The 17,977-nt window shown below is 39.3% G+C and overlaps 1 protein-coding gene across 8 annotated transcripts in view; it reads left to right on the forward strand.

Moving 5' to 3' along the window:
* RHOBTB3 (Rho related BTB domain containing 3) overlaps window positions 1-17,977 on the forward strand; it is a 91,097-nt gene that overhangs the window by 63,623 nt on the left and 9,497 nt on the right. For 4 of the 8 annotated variants that reach the window (XM_069085130.1, XM_069085132.1, XM_069085137.1 and 1 more), the window contains 3 exons: window positions 6,325-6,498; window positions 10,630-10,796; window positions 13,141-13,237. In XM_069085130.1, the coding sequence (XP_068941231.1) occupies window positions 6,325-6,498; window positions 10,630-10,796; window positions 13,141-13,237 (438 nt within the window). Of the gene's footprint in view, window positions 1-6,324; window positions 6,499-10,629; window positions 10,797-13,140; window positions 13,238-14,011; window positions 14,622-14,656; window positions 14,933-17,977 lie in introns of those variants that run through there. The other 4 variants (XM_069085133.1, XM_069085131.1, XM_069085134.1 and 1 more) reach the window with 4 other exon arrangements.

A 17,977-nucleotide genomic window follows, 5' to 3' on the forward strand; every position in this document is an offset into this window, starting at 1 on the left:
CTCTCTCTCTCTCTCTCTCTCTCTCTCTCTCTCTCTCTCTCTCTCTCTCTCTCTCTCTCTCTCTCTCTCTCTCTCTCTCTCTCTCTCTGATGGGGGAGGGGGATAGTATTACTCATAACTACAAATAATGCAAATGCTGTTCTGGGGATTAAGTCAGTATCTTGTGTTTGTTAAAGGTTTTTCCTTAAATTATCAGTTACATTCCATACATAGTCATATGTTTGAAAAGAGAAAAAACTTTTACATGTTTTTTATTCAGAAAGTTTATATTCCAGAAAATAATGTAATAATCCACCTTGTGCTATGAACAGAGGGACTTCTGTTTATTTTACAGTTAGCAAAGAATAAGGGTCCTTTTTTCTCAAAGCTTTTTTCTTATTGTCCTGATATGTACATTGCTGTTTCCTGAAATTAATTAATTTGAATATAATCTCCTCTTTCCTCCTCTCCACAAATTACGTGAGTTATTATTGTGAGATTAAAACATTTTGAAGAGGGGTGGCCAGGTGGCACAGTGAATAGAGCATCTGCCCTGGAGTCAAGAGGACCTGGGTTCAGATCCATCCTCAGACACTTAACACAAAAACTGGCCCTTGTGACGTTGGGCAAGTCACTTAACCCCAATAACCCTACCTTGCCCCCTCAAAAAAAAAAAAAAGCAAAAAAAACCATTTTGAAGAGGGAAGGGATTGTTAGGAAAAGTTCTGGCAGGCAAGTGTCTTGTATATCCTTATTTATAAGTCTTGCTTAAGAAGCCTGAAAGTAAAACACTATCCATGAAGCTAATACACAATATTCAGTTCAGTTTAATTCTGTAAAGTAGTAAGCCTCGCCTGCGTGTTACATGGGACAGATAGGTGGTAGAATGGATAGAATGCCTGGCCTGAAATTAAGAAGACTCTTCTTGATGAGTTCAACTGTGACCTGTAAAGTGCTAGTAGCTCCCTATTGCCAAACTCTTCTCTTTGTCATTTAAAGCCATTCACAATCTGGCTCTAATCTACCTTTCCAAGGTAATTATATATTACTTTTTATGCTGTGTGACACTTACTAGCTATGTGACCCCTGGCAAGCTACTTAACCCTGTTTGCCTCAGTTTCCTCATCTGTAAAACGAACTGGAGAAGGAAATGACAAACCACTCCAATATCTTTGCCAAGAAAACCCCAAATGGGATCACAAAGAGTCAGAAATGACTAAACAACAATAACAAATTCTATCATATTCATAATATTATTCATAATTTTATATATATAAAATATATTCATAATTTATGGTTACTTCACATTTTCTAATTATTTGTGACCACAAAAAACTGATATAAGTATTTTTAAAAATTTTTGTCTTTATTAATTTGTTTACTTTTAGTTTACGAGTATTTTTGTACATGTAGGTCCTTTTTTGTCTTGGAATATAGACATAACAATGATATTGCTGGGTCAAATGGTATGAATAATGTAATAGCTTTTTGCACATAATTCCCAATTAATGAACCAGTTCACAGCCCCAGCAACAATGCAATAACATACCTTTCCCACCACTTTTTGCTTCTAGCATTTGTCATTTTCCTTTTTTTGGCAACTTTGCCAAACTGAGATGTGTGAAGTGGAACCTCATAGTTGTTTTAGTTTGTACTTCTCTAATTCCTGGTGATTCAGAGCATTTTTCATATAGTTATTGATAGTTTGGGTTTCTTCCACTGAAAACCACCTCTTCATATCCTTATGTCATGTATCTGTATAGTACAGTTTGAGATCTGATACTACTAGGTCTTCCTTCTTCCCACTTGTTTTTCATCAACTCTCTTTAGATTCTTGGACTTTTCTTCCTCCAGATGAATTTTGTTAATTTTTTTTTCTGCCTGAGAGAGCATTATCATTAAATCCAGGGGAAAGATAGTATTCTGCAGGAGGGGATGATGATTAACAATATTAAACCCTACAGAGGAGTGAAGAAAAAGGACTTGAGAAAATGCCATTTTGATTTAGCAAGTAAGACATCATGGGTAACCTCAAAGGAATAAGTTGTAGTCAGGTGCTGGGCTAGGAAGCCAGATTGTAAGAGGTTGAGAAATGAATGAAAATTGAGGAAATAGAGGCAGTTAGTTTAACTTTTTCTAGGAGTTTGGCTTCAAAATTTAGGTGAGATAGAGGATGATCCATCTTTTTCTCCCAATTAACAGAACTTTTTCCTCCCTCCCACATTCTTTGCTCCTTTGGGGAAAAAAAAAATGAAAGCAAAACCCTTGTAACAAACACGCACAATCAAAAGTAATCCTTTCATTGGACTGTCCAAAAATATCCTGAGGCCATCACTACTCTGTTAGGAGGTGGGTGACATGCTACATCATCCTGTGGAATAATGGTTGTTCAGTTTTGATCAGAGTTCTTAAATCTTTCTGAGTTGTTTGACTATGTTCCAGACACAGTAGCCAAGTCAGCTGAAGGGTTTTTTTTTTGGTTTGTTTTCAAAGATAAAGGAGATCTGGAAATACTTTTTTGGCATGAGAGGAAGAGCCAAAAGATTGAAGGTAAAAAAAAAAAACCTGGATTAAATGATAGCTACCAGAGAAGACAGGTGGAAAGGGGTGGCCTCAAAATCATAAGAAGGAGGGGCTTTGCAAGGAGAAGACTCTTCACCCCCTGAATCTGGAGCAAAGGGGAATGAGGGATAATTGAGGTTTGAAGATGTAGAATAGGAAAGAAGGAACTTTTGATAGATGGCTTCTCTTTTCTCAATAAATGATAGTAGAGGTCTTCTGCTGAACAGGGCTACTATGATCATCTTTTGGTTTACAAGAGGCAGCTAAATGAATTAATACAAGGATTAATTGCTCAGAAATTGTCTCTTGAAGTTTTCATACGTCATACTTCTGAGGTTGCTTCTGCCTCTAAATCTTTGTTCCTACTACTTGAAGTGCACTCAGATGGCCTTACATTAGGCAGAAACCAAATCCTGGTTTTATTCCTGTCTATAGGATCTTGAAATTACCAAGTCTACTCTGGCGATTTTATTACTGAATACACTGAGGCCACAGGAGTTTAGACAGACAGACAGACAGACAGACAGACACACACACACACACACACACACACACACACACACAACCCAAATATCCTCATTCTCAGTTCAGTCCTCTTTCAGTTGCAGCTGGTAAATGAGGTAAGAACAGGAAACAGCCCCTTGATTTCCCTTTCACTTGTAGAACCCAAAAGCCTCAGCTTCCCACCATATTGGGGGAGACCTGGTGGAAAGAAGACCATGTGGTGTAGTGTGAAAATTACTCATTCCATTGGGGGTTGAAGTGTGGTGTCTAATCTTGGTCAAGAAAGAATTGCTTTTATGGACATTTTTTTTAAAAAAATCCAGATTTTTTATCCCATTCTATTTTCAAACAGTACTACAGGCACTTCCTTCACCCAGGGTTTCACTTTTCAAAGGTAGAAGGATAATTGTTTCAAAACTAATTTCTCAATAAGATTAATGGTTTGGGTTCTTGAAATATTGTTGCTACTTTTAAAAGCCTTATAAAAACAATTTATCTTGAAAGTTCTCACTCACAGCCCCGCCCCACTCCGTATCTTTGTGCAGTAGGACTCTTACTATTTATACCACATTAGGTTTTTTGATGTGTTTAAAAGGATATATTTAAATTTTTTGGTTGTATTCCAGTTAAATCCTTAAATCCCAAGGTTGTATGTCTAATGCCATTGTGTTTGACCACACTGTTGATCTTTGTGTACAGATAATTCAGACATACAAGCTGAGACAACTAGCATGCTTTTCTAGAACAACTCTTTATATTACTATAGAACTTATTTGAACTCAGCTGCATAGTCCTAAAGAGAGTAAGGAAAAGAAAGGGGAAAATGGTGCTAATTGGGTATAGGTGTGATGATTAAGGGATTAAGACTTACTTTGAAAGAGAAACCATATTTAAAGTTTTATGAGCTGGTATAGAAATTGCATATTTAGCTGGTGAGTGGTACTTTCTGGGTAGATGTACTTGCTAAAAAGACAATCATGGAGGTGAGGCTGAGCTCCCTTTTAGACCTAAGAGTATAGAACCATAATGAGGCTGGGTGATCGGGATTTGTCCCAAGATACCAAGATTTTCTAGAGACTGAGAGTACGTGCAACTCTTTGGCAGCTGGAATAATTTATTAAAATAGGGAGCTACCAGATGTCTCCACTCATAGCCATACCCCAGGTGTTCTATGCTCCAACATACCCAACCCACGGTGTGGCAGCCTCTACCATAGCCTCTAAAGATGTGTTTCATACATATTTCCCCTGGACTATTTGTACTGCTTGACCTGGGCACAAAATTGTTATTTAAAACTCTGTAGGAGCAGCTCAGTGGCACAGTGAGCAGAGCTCTGGAGTCAGGAGGACCTAAGTTAAAATCTGGCCTCAGACATTTGACACACTTACTAGCTGTGTGACCTTGGGCAAGTTAACCCCAATTGCCTTGCCTTCCCCCCTCAAAAAAAAATCTCCATAGGAGAATGTGGTGATGATGATGATGATGATGATGATGATGCTGAGTCATTTATAAAGTGCTTTAAATTTTCAGAGTGGTATACATAAATTATTTCATTTGATCTTTGCTACTATTAACTGCATTTTACAGATAAGGAATCTTAGAGTATAGAGTGACTTGCCTAGGGTCATACAGGTAGTGTCAAAGGCAGGATTTAAACCCAGTCTTCCTGACTTAATATAGTGTTCTACCCATTATGCCATGCTGCCTCAAAAATTTGCACAGGAAGGAGCCCAACGTATGTAAACATTATACACTCATGGATATTGAGTAGGTGTAGGGAGCAACCAATGGAGTTCTTTCATCACTTTGATGCTGGAGAGATTGTTGTTAACTCATTTCCCCATACCAGCATTGACTTTCACAGCATCTTCAGGGTTAATAGCTTGGTTCTTCATTTCCTCTAGTGGATGGAGCAGTGAACATTTCCCACCATCCATCCATTGAATTCTCTCCTCTTGTGGTGGCATGACCTGGAGGCCAGTGTCCTTGGCTCTTGCTACTGCACTGGTTTACAAGTGGCTCCTAGAGAGAGATGGCAAGATTGTAGTTTTTCAGATCCTTTTATACAGAATATTCTAAAAGTCTTAGTGCAGTTTTAAGTTGCTAAAGCTTATTTTGTTTTACTTTATTTAAAAATTGTTTATTTTTTAACATTTTTTTAATTTGAGTTCCAAGTTCTCTTCCTCCCATGAGCCTATTTTTTACCTATTGAAATTGGAATACCCTGTATTTTAAAAATGGGCTCAGGGTAGGACTGGGCTGTAAACTTTCAGAATGTAAAGGGGCTGCATTTTTAAAGCAACCATTTCTCCCCAAGACTGGATGTAGTACATCAGATAAAAAACAAACTACTGAGGAAATGGCAGCCCCTCTGAAGTGCTGGACTACCCCCCTCCCCAGAAGGGGAAGGAAAGGGAGTAAGCTTTTATATAGTATGTACTATGTGCCAGACACTGTGCCAAGCACTTTACAGATATTTCATTTGATCCTCACAACACCCCTGAGAGGGAGGTGCTATTATTTTCATTTTACATGTGAGGAAACTGAGGCAAACAGACATCAAGGGATGGGTCAAATAGCCAGTCAGCATTTGAGATTGACTTTGAACTCAGGTCTTCCTGACTCCATGCCCAGGACTCCATCCACTGTGCCACCAGCTGCCCTTGGTGACAACCCTGAACTTTATCAGTGGAGTCAGGACTATTAACCATGGCCCCCACAGGAAAAGCTGCTGGCCTGTCTCAGAGACCAGACATATCTTTCATCCTTTTTCATCTTTCACCCTTTTTTCACTGCCACTCACCAGTACTTCTTCAGATTAGCCAAATTTAGCTGGGAATATGTGGGTGGAATAACCAGGAAGGAGTGGTATCATTTCCTGGGGAGTACATGGTGTTGGTGGTTGGTTGATTAATATTGTTAGTTCAGGTTAATTAGGAAGGACCATTTTTTAAATGTCGAAGTAATGTCAAGTATCATATGTAAGTTTGGTATTTCTTTTTCCCAGCATTTATAAATCACGTATTAACTAGTTAGCTGACTTAAACATTGTTGTGTTCAAAGTACAATCTAAAGTTCCATTTATTTGCCAACTGAAGGAAATACAAGGAAATCCTTATGAAATATATTGGACATGAGCCATAAAATCATCCTCTAAGAATAAGCCCAAACTGCTGAATGAGATACTTGACCTAGAATACATATTGGTCTAATGACAGGCCATCTTATGACTTATACTTAACTTGTCTGACTACAAACCCTTTTCTCTGAATTTCTCAGGCTCTACTGTGCCAGCCCACAGAGCTGTCCTGGTGGCTCGTTGTAAGGTGATGGCTGCTATGTTTAATGGCAATTACCTTGAAGCCAATAGTGTGCTGGTTCCAGTTTATGGTGTTTCCAAAGAGACTTTTCTTTCCTTTCTAGAATACCTGTATACAGACTCCTGCTGCCCAGGTAAGCAATGCTTATGTTTGATTCAGTTCAGTCTAGCAAGTTTTACTAAGCACCTTCTATGTATCTCAGGTAGTGTTAGGCACTTAGGATCTTAAGATAAAAGATTAACAATCCCTGCATTCATGGAGTCTATAGCCTTTGAATTGCTGGATGATGGTTTTACTTATTTTCTTCCTTTTCATCTATTTTGATCAAAATTTCATTTTCAATAAAATCTGTTTTCTTTCAAGGTGTATCAGAAGTTGAATTTATGGAAGTTTCTATAAAACTGTGAGAAGTTTTTGAGCTATATTGAATTTGTGTGATCACTTTGCATGGTCTGAGTTGAAGACCAATAACTAGGCATCACCTATGCGGAGGATTTAAAACCCGTATGAAATTTTAAAATCACTGTGGAGATGGAGTGGCCAAGGTCTCAGGATCTGGGGCTGGCTTATGGGAGTTTACAACTCCTCCAGATTTGTAGGTCCTGATCTTGGGGAAGCTTCAGTTATCCAGAGTGGGGACTGGAGGAGTGAGGGGAAAGAGAACCCGTGATTAAGAGCTGATTTTTGAATGGAAGATCCCTACAAGGTCTGAAATTATTGTGTCCTACTCAATACCTTCTGCTCCCTTGGGCTTCTGGATCTGTTTTATAGTATCTTGATTTCTCATAAAGTCATTAGCTTCCATTTGCTCCAATCTGATTTTGAAGGAATTACTCTCTTCAGTGAGTTTTTGAAATTCTTTTTCCATCTGGCAAATTTGACTTTTTAAGGCATTCTTCTCCTCATTGGCTTTTTGGGCCTCTTTTGCCATTTGGTGTAGTCTTTTTTTTTTTTTTTGCTTTTTGGAGGGCAATTGGGGTGAGTAACTTGCCCAAGGTTACATGGCTAGTATTTTTGTGTGGGTGTTAAGTGTCTGAGGCTGGAACCGAACTCGGGTTCTCCTGACTCTGGGGCTGACACTCTACTCACTGCGCCACCTAGTCACCCCTATTCTATTTTTTAAGGTGTTACTTTCTTCAGTCAGGCTGTTGACTCGATTTTCTTGATTTTCTTGCATCATTCTCATTTCTCTTCCCAATTTTTCCTCTACTTCTCTTACTTGGGTTTCAAAATCCTTTTTTGAGCTCCTCCATGGCCTGTAACCAATTCATATTTTTCTTGGAAGCTTTTGATGCAGGAGTTCTGACTTTGTTGTCTTCATCCCATTCCATGCTTTTTGTCCCTGAAAAAGGAATCTATGGTAGGATTGTGTTTCCTATGCTAGCTCATGTTCCCAGTCAATTACTTGACTTTTGAACTCTTTGCCATGTTTGAACTCTGCTTTCAGAATGGAGAGAGCTTTGTCCCAAATCACTGGGATTTTTGCAGCTACCAGAGCAATTAGTAGGGTGCCCTCTCTGAAGCCCCCACAGGCTCTGGCACCTGGCCACATACCCCAGGACCTCCACCCAAGACCATGATCCAGATCCAAGCAGGTCAAAGCAAGAGAGATTACCCTTTGAATGGTGACTTGGTCCCCCTACAATCTGCAGGCCAGGAGCTTCTGAGGCAGCCCTGAAGCTTCTCCTTGCAGCTTCTTGCCCCAGGGGCAGGGGCTGGGCCTCTTCCGTCCACCCCTGTTCCAACTGAGTTCCACACTGACCTTTTACTTTGTCTTTGGCATTTATGGGTTAAGAAGTCTGGAAACTGCCACAGCTGCTGGTGCGTCACTCTCCTGAAGTCTGCTCCAGCTGCTGCTGGTTGGGGCTTCCAGTCAGGGCTGGGCTCAGCTCCCAGCATGCTGTGATAGACCCTTCCTGCTGGCCTGCCGGGCTGCCTTCAGCAGGAGATTTGTTTCTCTCTGTCATTTTGTGGGTTCTGTAACTCTAAAATTTGTTCAGTCAATTTTTACATGTATTGGAGGAGGTGGAAGCTGGAGCCACAGGGAAGTCCTGTTTCTACTCCGCTATCTTGGCTCTGCCCCCCCTTGGGCTTCTGTATTGTTCTAAGGAGAAATTGGTCCCAAAAGGCCAAGTTTAGACTAAATCTTCATAAAACACTTCCAGAGTCATTCAGGATGCCCAGGGGAGTGCTAGAATTTCTTTGTCTTGATCTCTCCAGGACATTCCTGGGCTAGGAGCCAAAACCACAAGTCAGCAACAGATTGGAGGCCTCTCTAGTCCTGATCCCTCTAGCCCAAACTTGTGCCCTGGGGATGTCGTGAGGTCCCTCCCCCAATGCTAAGGGACATGGCAGTATAGGCATAAAGCCAATTGACAAGCGTCTTGTGACATGTACTAGGTAGGACATTAGGTGCCCATTAATGAGAGCAGCAGCATGCCACCTAAGCAATTCTGCCTTCTTTGGGTTTACTTCTTTTTTATTATATTTTTTGAACTATCCCTTCCTTCCTTTGGAATTATAGTTCACTAAAGTAGAAAAATAAGCTTACTTCCCATTTGAAATTCATGTAATGAGTCTATCTAGTGGAAAGTTTTAGAAGTTGTAAAATCAAAATTTCCCATCTTAAAGGTTATTATTATTGGATCAGTTAATTAAGTAAGGGTCAGTTAATCAAGTTTCTTTTGTTTATGTATTTCTACTAACAAAGAGGAGAAAGTAGGCCAAAATTGGAGCCAGAGAAGCCAGGTTTGAAAACGGGCTCAGCTTCTTAATTCCTGTGACCTTGTACAAATCATTTTACCTTTGTGGGCCTCATTCTCCTCATCTGCAAAATGAAGGGTGGAACTAGATGTCCCCACAGCCCCTCCCATTCTAGATCTTTAATTATATGAGCTTAAGTGGATGCAAAGCAAAGGCGTCATTTACCAATGGATTGATGATCTGTGGCGCACCTGCATTCACCGTCCTACATATTACAGTCTATCTTGTTATTTTAGGCAGGGCCATTCAAATTTTTAGATGTGAGACTTGTTCAGCTATTTGAAGTGATAGAGAAGTTTGATTTCTTAGTAATTAGGCTGCTGCAGCTAGCAAGCAACAAAAATTGTCAGAAAAAAACAAACAGAACGAAGCTCACTAAAGATTGGGATCGTCCATGGAGCACCCAATATGGTGTACCACATGGTACAGTCACCATGGTACAGGTACAGGTAGAGTGCTGGACCTGGATTCAGGAAGATCTGGGTTCAGATCCCACCTGTGACACTTGCTAGTTATGTTACCTTGCACAATAATACCTGTTTCAAGTGCTGCAAGACTCAAATGAAGTAATGTTTGCAAAATGCTTTACAAATTTTAAAACCCTATACAAATAACCGATTATTACTAGTTAGGGTGGGGAAAAGCTATGAGTCAGAGAAAATCACCAAGTCATGCTTAATGCTGGGATGCAAACATTACAGATATTGCATACGGTGCCTGAAATGATGTTCCCCTTATGCTGCACATTAGTCAGATGCTTTTCAGAGTACTCTGGCCACTCCCACATAGCTAAAGGAATGTGAAGAACTTAAAAGAGGATTGAGATGAGAACCACAAAGGTGACTAGAAGACTGGAAGATCCTAATGAGGATTTTTAAAGTTTAAAACAAACTGTAATTTATTTAAAAAAAAAAACTAGAGAGAAAATTCAGGAAAAGAGGATGCTGATGTATGAATTGTTGATCATTTTCAACATAAGAAAGACCTCATACCCACAGAATGGTAACCATATATTTTCCATTTCAGCTGAGGAGAAAATTGGTTTCCATAAAGTGAAGGGCTGAGATCAATTGGCAGGAAGATGTATTTGACAGGAAGATGTATTAAAATAACCTTTGGAGTAGGTTAGGAAGAGCAAAGAAGGGATCTTCTCAGGATATCTTTAGAAACAGATTGTCTCTTTCATTTTAAGCTTGCTCTTTCCTAAAGGTAGGGAAATGAATTTGAGGGGGTTCTTCACAGTTTCTGACTTTATGATTTGGTCAACTTGATTTTGAAACGTGTGTGTAAGTGATTGCACGTATATAACACATTAGATTGCTTGCCATCTTGGGGAGGGAGGGAGAAAAATTCAGAACTCAAAATCTTTGAAAAAATTGAATGTTGAAAATTGGCTTACCACATAATTGGAAAAAATAAAATACTTCCAAGTTTTTTAAAAAGCACATGTAAAATATAGTATTGATTTCTTTTTCTGATTTTTCCTGTCTTTTTTTTTCAGCTAGCATTCTGCAAGCTATGTCTCTCTTGATTTGTGCTGAGATGTACCAAGTATCTCGACTTCAGCACATCTGTGAGCTTTACATCATTACACAATTACAGAGTATGCCTAGTAGGGAATTGGCAACAACAAGCCTCAGTGTTGTGGGCCTCCTTAAAAAAGCTAAGGTAATTTAATGGTCTCCTGTGTTTTCCTAACTTGTCAGTTGGGTATACAGATAATTACATTGCTTTTATTTTGTTGATACTTTTTTTCTCTAGGAAAGAAATTATATTCAGCCTCAGCAAAGGTGAGGCTAATTATTTGATGTTATGGAAATAACTTTTATTGTAATATTCTTTTGTGATCAGTGTAATTCTGCTTTGTTATGTCTAGCATACACAGTCGTGCATTAAAAATCTCCATTTATATAACCTCTTTCTAGACATTAAGTATTCCTTAGAGAGTAGACTCTTCTCTGGTAGATTGCAATGCCAGTCTCTTCTTTGGCATATAGATCTTAATAATATTTACATAGAATAGGAAGTTTGGAGCTGTTTGATTCTATATGTATGACCACTCAGCACTGTCCTTCATTTTGCATACTTACTAGGCAGGTCTTAGGCTAGGTGTTCTGTCCTTTACATGAGCAGTTAATGCTTTTGTTGATTGGATGTATTCTTTGGGTTCATCAGATAGGGGTCATGAGTAGTGCAGAATTCCTTCTGTTTTGTGAGGTTCTACTTGTCATAAATTGTCACATTTTAGTAAGTGACTTGGGAGAACATGCAGAATGAGGAAGTTAGGCTAAATGATTTCTAAAGTTGCTTCCAGCTCTAACATTTTATGATTCTACATAGGACAAAAAAAGAAGGAAAAGACCATCATTTGATATTAAGATACTTCCAAATGATACCTTCTTTTTTTCAAAAGCTCTTTTGATATTTTTCTTCAAGATTTGAGATCTTAAGACCTAATTTAGTCTCATGCTTTGGCATTGAAAATGTATTATTTATTGAGTATCTATAACCCTGGAAGATGTACAGAATAATTCCTGGCCTCCAATAGACAGTTATACTCTGAATTGTTTGATTAGAATGAACTGGGAGAGAAGAGACTCTTGAGGTCACCACTGTGTTGGCAGCACCTTGATGATTTCTGTCATGTTATCCCAAGTGCTGTCTCCTTCCCTCCAGTCAGAACCCATTTGAATTGTTCCTAAAGTAATGAGAGTTTGTTCTGGAAATCTACTTTCAAATCACAGAACACACTTCGAACTTAGAAGCAGGTTTGCTGGTGTGACATTTCTCAGAATCAAAGCTGTACTTTACATAGTAGCTAATTCCTCCCTGTGGTAATTTGTGGCTGTTCCAGAGACATGACCACATTGCTCCCTTGTTCCCTATTTCTCTGTGTTCATATTCTTCTTTAATTTTTCATAGTGATCTGTCTCCAGCTTCCCCCAGGGTTATGTTTTTGGTGGTTGTTTTTTTTTTCACTCTCCTCCTCACACTTTTGCCTCTGCTGAACAGGTGTTGGTATGCCTGATGATTTCCCTGAACTTAGGCTCACAGGTTTCAGTTGGAGGCCCAAGCTAGCTTTCCTAGACCCTGGCTGCTGCTACAACACCCTGTTGTCCCAGGGAATATTTGTGAGCCTCATCCCAGAGCTCTGCCTGCAGTCACCTTTTCAAGCTTTTGCCACAGCTGTTGCATTCTGGGTTTGCACTTCTTCCTTGCTTTTGTTTGCTTGCCATGAAAAAAATGGCATTTTGTTATCATCGTCTCTTGGTACCCTGCTTTTGCCTCCATTTTGCTGATACTGTACCAGCTTAAACCATCCATTATTGTCAATTTTTAAAAAATTCTTGGAGCAGGAAATGAAACAATATTTTTGTTTGTTTCATAAGGCATTGGATTTTATAAATGTAAGCTACAGAATAGGTAAGTTCTAAGCCGAGTATTTTTTTATGCAAAGAAACTTTTTTTTTACATTTCTTAGTTTTTCCATTTTGGTTTTGACACAGCTTTTAATTTAAGTTTGATCGAACTTCCTTGAAGACGACATTCAGATTCTCGTATTAGAATGCAGAATAGTGGTGCATACACTTCAATTTGTAAAGAATTATTTTATCTCTTTTGTAGTATGTGGGATCCCCCAGACTCTTTAGAAATAGTTTTTTCAACCTCAGGATCTGTTGCTTTCTGCTAAAGGCACTGAAGTGTCCATGAGATGCCATTAATTTTGTTATCAATGTAGGGAATGCTTCAGAAAAAAAAAATAACAACACTTGCTGTTATGGCAGATCTGTTTTCTGTTGGTTGACACGTGGATTCATGAAATCATCCTCTAGGTTAATACTGAGTTGAATCTGATCCCTAACATACCTTGACTGCTCATCCAGAACACCATGTCCTGAGTCATGTTGAGTTTGTAGGATACAGCATTATTTTCTCCTGTATCTTTCCATCATCCTAATAACATTGGTGATCATCACATACAGTGTTGTTCTAATTCCCTTTTTTCTTGCAGTTTCACAACTCTGATTGCCTTTCAACCTGGCTCCTTCATTTTATTGCCACTAACTACCTCATCTTCAGCCAAAAGCCAGATTTTCAAGATCTTTCAGGTAGTTTGCCAATTCCTCCTGTTTTAAAAAGAAAACTGTAATGGGATCACAGTAATTAGATTTGAGGTGTAAATAACAGAAATTTACAGTTGTTCTTGTGAGAATAACAGTGAAAATTTATTTTAAAATGTGAATTAAACATGTTTCATTAAGGTAAACAGTTCAACCTGCTAGGCAAACAGACTTCAAACCTGTTCAAAGCATTTGAGACAGGCAGCATTTTCCATTGTGATTTCACTGAAATATCTTACTTTTTTTTGTGAAGAGAAAGGAAAAATGTAGTCCCTTACAGTAGAGAAATACTGTTTTGTGTATGTCTGTTTTTGTCTTCTCACTGGTTTTGACATATTCTCAGGAGAAACAAAATTTGAATTTTGGGCTATGCTGAAAAATTCTTATGAAGTAAACGTGTATGTGTGTGTGTATGTATGTATAAAAGCAGAGAGAAATTTAAGTTGATTATATAGAAACCAAATAGTTTAGAAAAAAATATATTAGACTTTTACGGCTTCAAACCAAAAGCTGTTACAAGATGTATAAAGGAAAAATTATGTACATGAGATCTATCAAAGCAAAACAAAGTGTGAGTTTGAGTATAAAAAATAAAAAGAGGTAACTACATAGGGAAGCTGGGTGGCTCAGTGGATGGAGTGCCTAGAGGACTTGGAGTCAGAAGACCTGAGTTGAAATCTGGCCCCAGACACTTAGTAACTGTATGACCCGGAGCAAGTCATTTAACCTTGTTTGCCTCGGTTTCCTCATCTGTAAAATCAGGAGCAGAACGAATGGCAAACCACTCCAGTATCTTTGCCAAGAAAACCCCAGATGGGGTCACGAAGAGTTGGATGTGACTGAAAAGTCTGAACAGCACAGAATGCAAATAGAATTATTTATCAGAGTGGACCATTTATTTATGTATAGAAGTTGTTGTTCTTACATATATGGGTCATCTGACTCAGCATGTCTGACACAGAACTCACTGTCCTTATGCCCACACCCCCACCTCTATCAGAGCTCTCTATTGCTGTAGCAGATAGCACCAGTCTGCTAGTCCTTCAGATTCGTAACTTTGACTCCTCACCCCCATCACACCACCACATACCTAATCATTTGTCAGATCTTTCCCTTCCTACCCCCTAACATCTCTAGAGACCGACTCCTCCTCATGTCTACTGTCACCTCAGTGGGGGCAGTGGCCTTTTCATTGGTCTGCCTGCCTCAGTTTTGTCCCTTTCCCAATCCATTCCCCACACAGCTGCTCAAGCTCAAATCTGACCAGGTCCTTTCCTACTCAATAAACTCCAGGAACTCCCGAGGATAAGATATACTGTTTGACATGTAAAGGCTTTGCAGCCTAGCCTCAACCTATCTTTACAGCCTTCTTATCTATTACTCTCCTTCCCTAACTCTGGACTCTAGGGAAACTGGCCTTCTCTCTGTTCCTCACCAACCAGCCTTCCTTTTCCTGTGACGGTGCCTTGCCCTGGTCATCCTCCATGCTTGGAACGCACCCCCTTCTGCCCTTGGCCCCACATAGTCTGCCTTCCTTCAAGACACAGCTCAAGCACCACCTTCTACCTGAAGCCCTTTAGCAACTCCCTTCCTTGTCTTTATTCAACTACCTTGTACTTAAAATCATTTTTTTTGTAAGTACTCATATAAATACGTGTCTCTGCCAATAGAACATGTGTTTCTGGGGAGTAGTGCTTATTTATTTCATTTTGGGGGAGGGGGGTTTGTATCACTAGGCACCTAGTATAATAGTACCTGCAACATGGTGGGTGTTTAATGTCTGTTGACTAAGTGATTATTAATTCTCAACACAATGTAGGTTTTTTTCTCAAGAAAAGAAATTTTTTTTAAATCAAATCAACAAATGTTTATTGAAAACCTTTTCTGAGCAGTAAAAAAAAAGGCTACTTAAATATAGCTTACCCCCATTGCCCCCAAAGGTAGGGAATACTGAAATTAGCTCAGTAAAGAGTAAAAAGTAAAGAAAAGGAAGTGAGTGACCTGTCTTCAGGAAGCACTTAATTAGGATAGAGAACACCCTTATTTTAGCTTGTGCCCCTGACTATGCCACCTTCAATCCTTCATTTGTAGCATAGAAGTAAAAGCCATACACAGGTGATTGGCATAGGGTTTTGCAGTCCTTAGAAGATGCAGTAATAATAGTGATAGCTAACATTTATGTAGTGTTTCCTATAAGCCAGGCACTGCTCAAAGCACCTTACAAACAATTATCTCATTTGATCTTCACAATAAGCCTGTAAGATGCAGTTATTATCCCCCTTTGAGGAAACTGAGGGAAACTGAGATGAAGTTATTTGCCCCAGGACAAACAACTAGTGTCGGCGGCTGGATTTGAACTCAGGTTTTCCAGTCCCTGGACTCATTGAGTCACCTACCTGTCTCTACATTTGAGGAATTGTTCTTTTTTCTAATTTTATTGGTATGCCATATTATAATTTGACCAAAAACAAACACAGAATATTTTCATTTTCTCTAACTCTGTAAGAGGGTTTGTACCCTGACCATAGGATATTAGGAACAATTTCGTCTTATCTCAGAAGAAGGGAGAAAACTCAAATTCCATTTCCCCTAATGAGGATTTGCTAGTGGAGATTTTAATGTCTATTTAAGGGTATGAAAAGATACTGAAGTTATGCTACCATGAGCCCCTTCTATTTAACTTTTGTTTTTCATTTTCCATAATCCTGTGTTTCCTTTTCTATAAAAAATGTATTTAGCAAAACAACATTGATCACTAAAAACATTGAATATTTATTATAAATGCTTTTTTTTAGCACTTACCCCTAGAAGAAAATTACACTGGAGTGTATGTGTGTGTGTGTGTGTGTGTGTGTGTGTGTGTATCCATCCTTAGTGCTGTTTTTCACACTGGTTCATTGACTCCCTACTCTCCAGCCACCTCTTCCTTGCCAACCTCCCTGCTGCCTTGGAGAAACTTCCCCCCTGGCTCCCCTCCCCCTCCTGATCCAAGGCTGCTAATTTATCTCCTCAGTGATTAACATAATACTTGGCATAAAGTTAAGTGTGCAGTAAATGCTTTTTTTATCCATTCAGTTCACTAATTTATAACACCATGTGTTGTTTCTGTGAGATATGTGGTTTAAGTGCAAAACAGATGTGTTTCTACACTATTCATGAGAAAGTCGGACCAGCACAAACAGTTGTGTTTTGTGTCTCCTCCAAGATGACTGAAATGATAAAAGTATCGTGGGCTGGCCCTAAGGTGATCTCATGTATAAGGCAGGTGGAGCACAGGGGAAAGAGCACATGACATGGAATCAAAAGAATCTGTTGAAAAATATAGTCAAACAGTAAATCAGGGAGTGTCACTGCTAATTATGTAAAGGGGACAGTGACGGAGGTGTACCTGTGTAGGGCACAGGTCATCCGATCCTGTACTGCTCAGGCCCTCTTCCTCTGCTGTGTTTGGTCACGCTTCCTGTTTGGGGATATTCTCTTCAAATCAGCCGTACTGTTGTATTAGATCTTTTACTGCTTTGGGAAAAAACACTGCTAAGGAACAATTTTAAGTCCTGTAAAAAGATATTTCATTTTTCTTTCAAACATTTCAAACCATTGAAAACGGACAATTAACGTGGAATTTACATTTGTGTCTCCCTTCCCCACCCCACCCCTTGCTTTTAACAGAGCTGTTGGTATTGCATTTTTAACAGGGCTATCAGTATCTACATGCCAAACTTTTTGTGGTCGAGTCATTTTAGTCATGTCCAACTCTTTATGACTCCATTTGAGGTTTTTTGTTTTGCTTTGTTTTTTGTTTTTTATTATTTTTTGTTTTTGCTTTTGGGAGGGCAGTTGGGGTTAAGTGACTTGCCCGAGTGATGTCACATGGCTAGTTTTTGTGTTAAGTGTCTGAGGCTGGATTTAAACTCAGGTCCTCCTGACTCCAGGGCTGGTGCTCTATTCACTGCACCACCTAGCTGCCCCTATTTGGGGTTTTCTTGGCAAACATACTAAAGTGGTTTACCATTTCCTTCTTCAGCTCATTTTACAGATAAGGAAACTAAGGCAGACAGGGTTAAGTGACTTGCCAAAGGTCATACAGCTAGTAAGTGTCTGAGGCCAGATTTGAACTCACAGAGAGAAGTTTTCCTGACTCTAGGCCCTGCACTCTATCTCCTGAGCTACCTAGCTGCAAAACTCCAGAATAGAGTTCACATGTAAGAATACAACCTAAAGATCCTTCATGTTCAGTGACTGACCCTGATTTCAAGACAATGAAAAGGTTCAAGTAGTGGTGGCTCCAACCTAGATCTCCCAGAAGGAAGCTAGCTATGCCAACCATCTTTAAGAGCTCTAGGGTAAACTGAGAAATTAGGAGTGTCCTTCTCAAATGATATCAGCTCAAACCCTCATTTCAGTGTGTTCCCCCTACAAACCCTCATTTCAGTGTATTCCCCCTACTGTTACCAGACATTGAAATATTAGCACACCAGTTTCACTTAACTAACATCAATTAGCTTTAACAAAGAGATACTTATTTTGAAGATAAAGCAAGAATAGAAGTACAAACATTTTTTCCTCCTCCCAGAAAACCCCCTCTCCCTTATACTGCCTCTATCCTGGGGAGAAGAAAGTGAGCTCAGCCTTAACGTCATGTCTATATAGCATTCTCTACCCCCTTACTCCCCATCTCTCTCTGTCTCTGTCTCTCTCTCTCTTTTCCCCCACCCCTGTCTCTCTCCT

Source organism: Petaurus breviceps, unplaced genomic scaffold (genome assembly GCF_028583685.1).
Source record: "Petaurus breviceps papuanus isolate PSGF00001 unplaced genomic scaffold, PetGlider_PUasm1.0 175, whole genome shotgun sequence".
Taxonomy (NCBI): domain Eukaryota; kingdom Metazoa; phylum Chordata; class Mammalia; order Diprotodontia; family Petauridae; genus Petaurus; species Petaurus breviceps.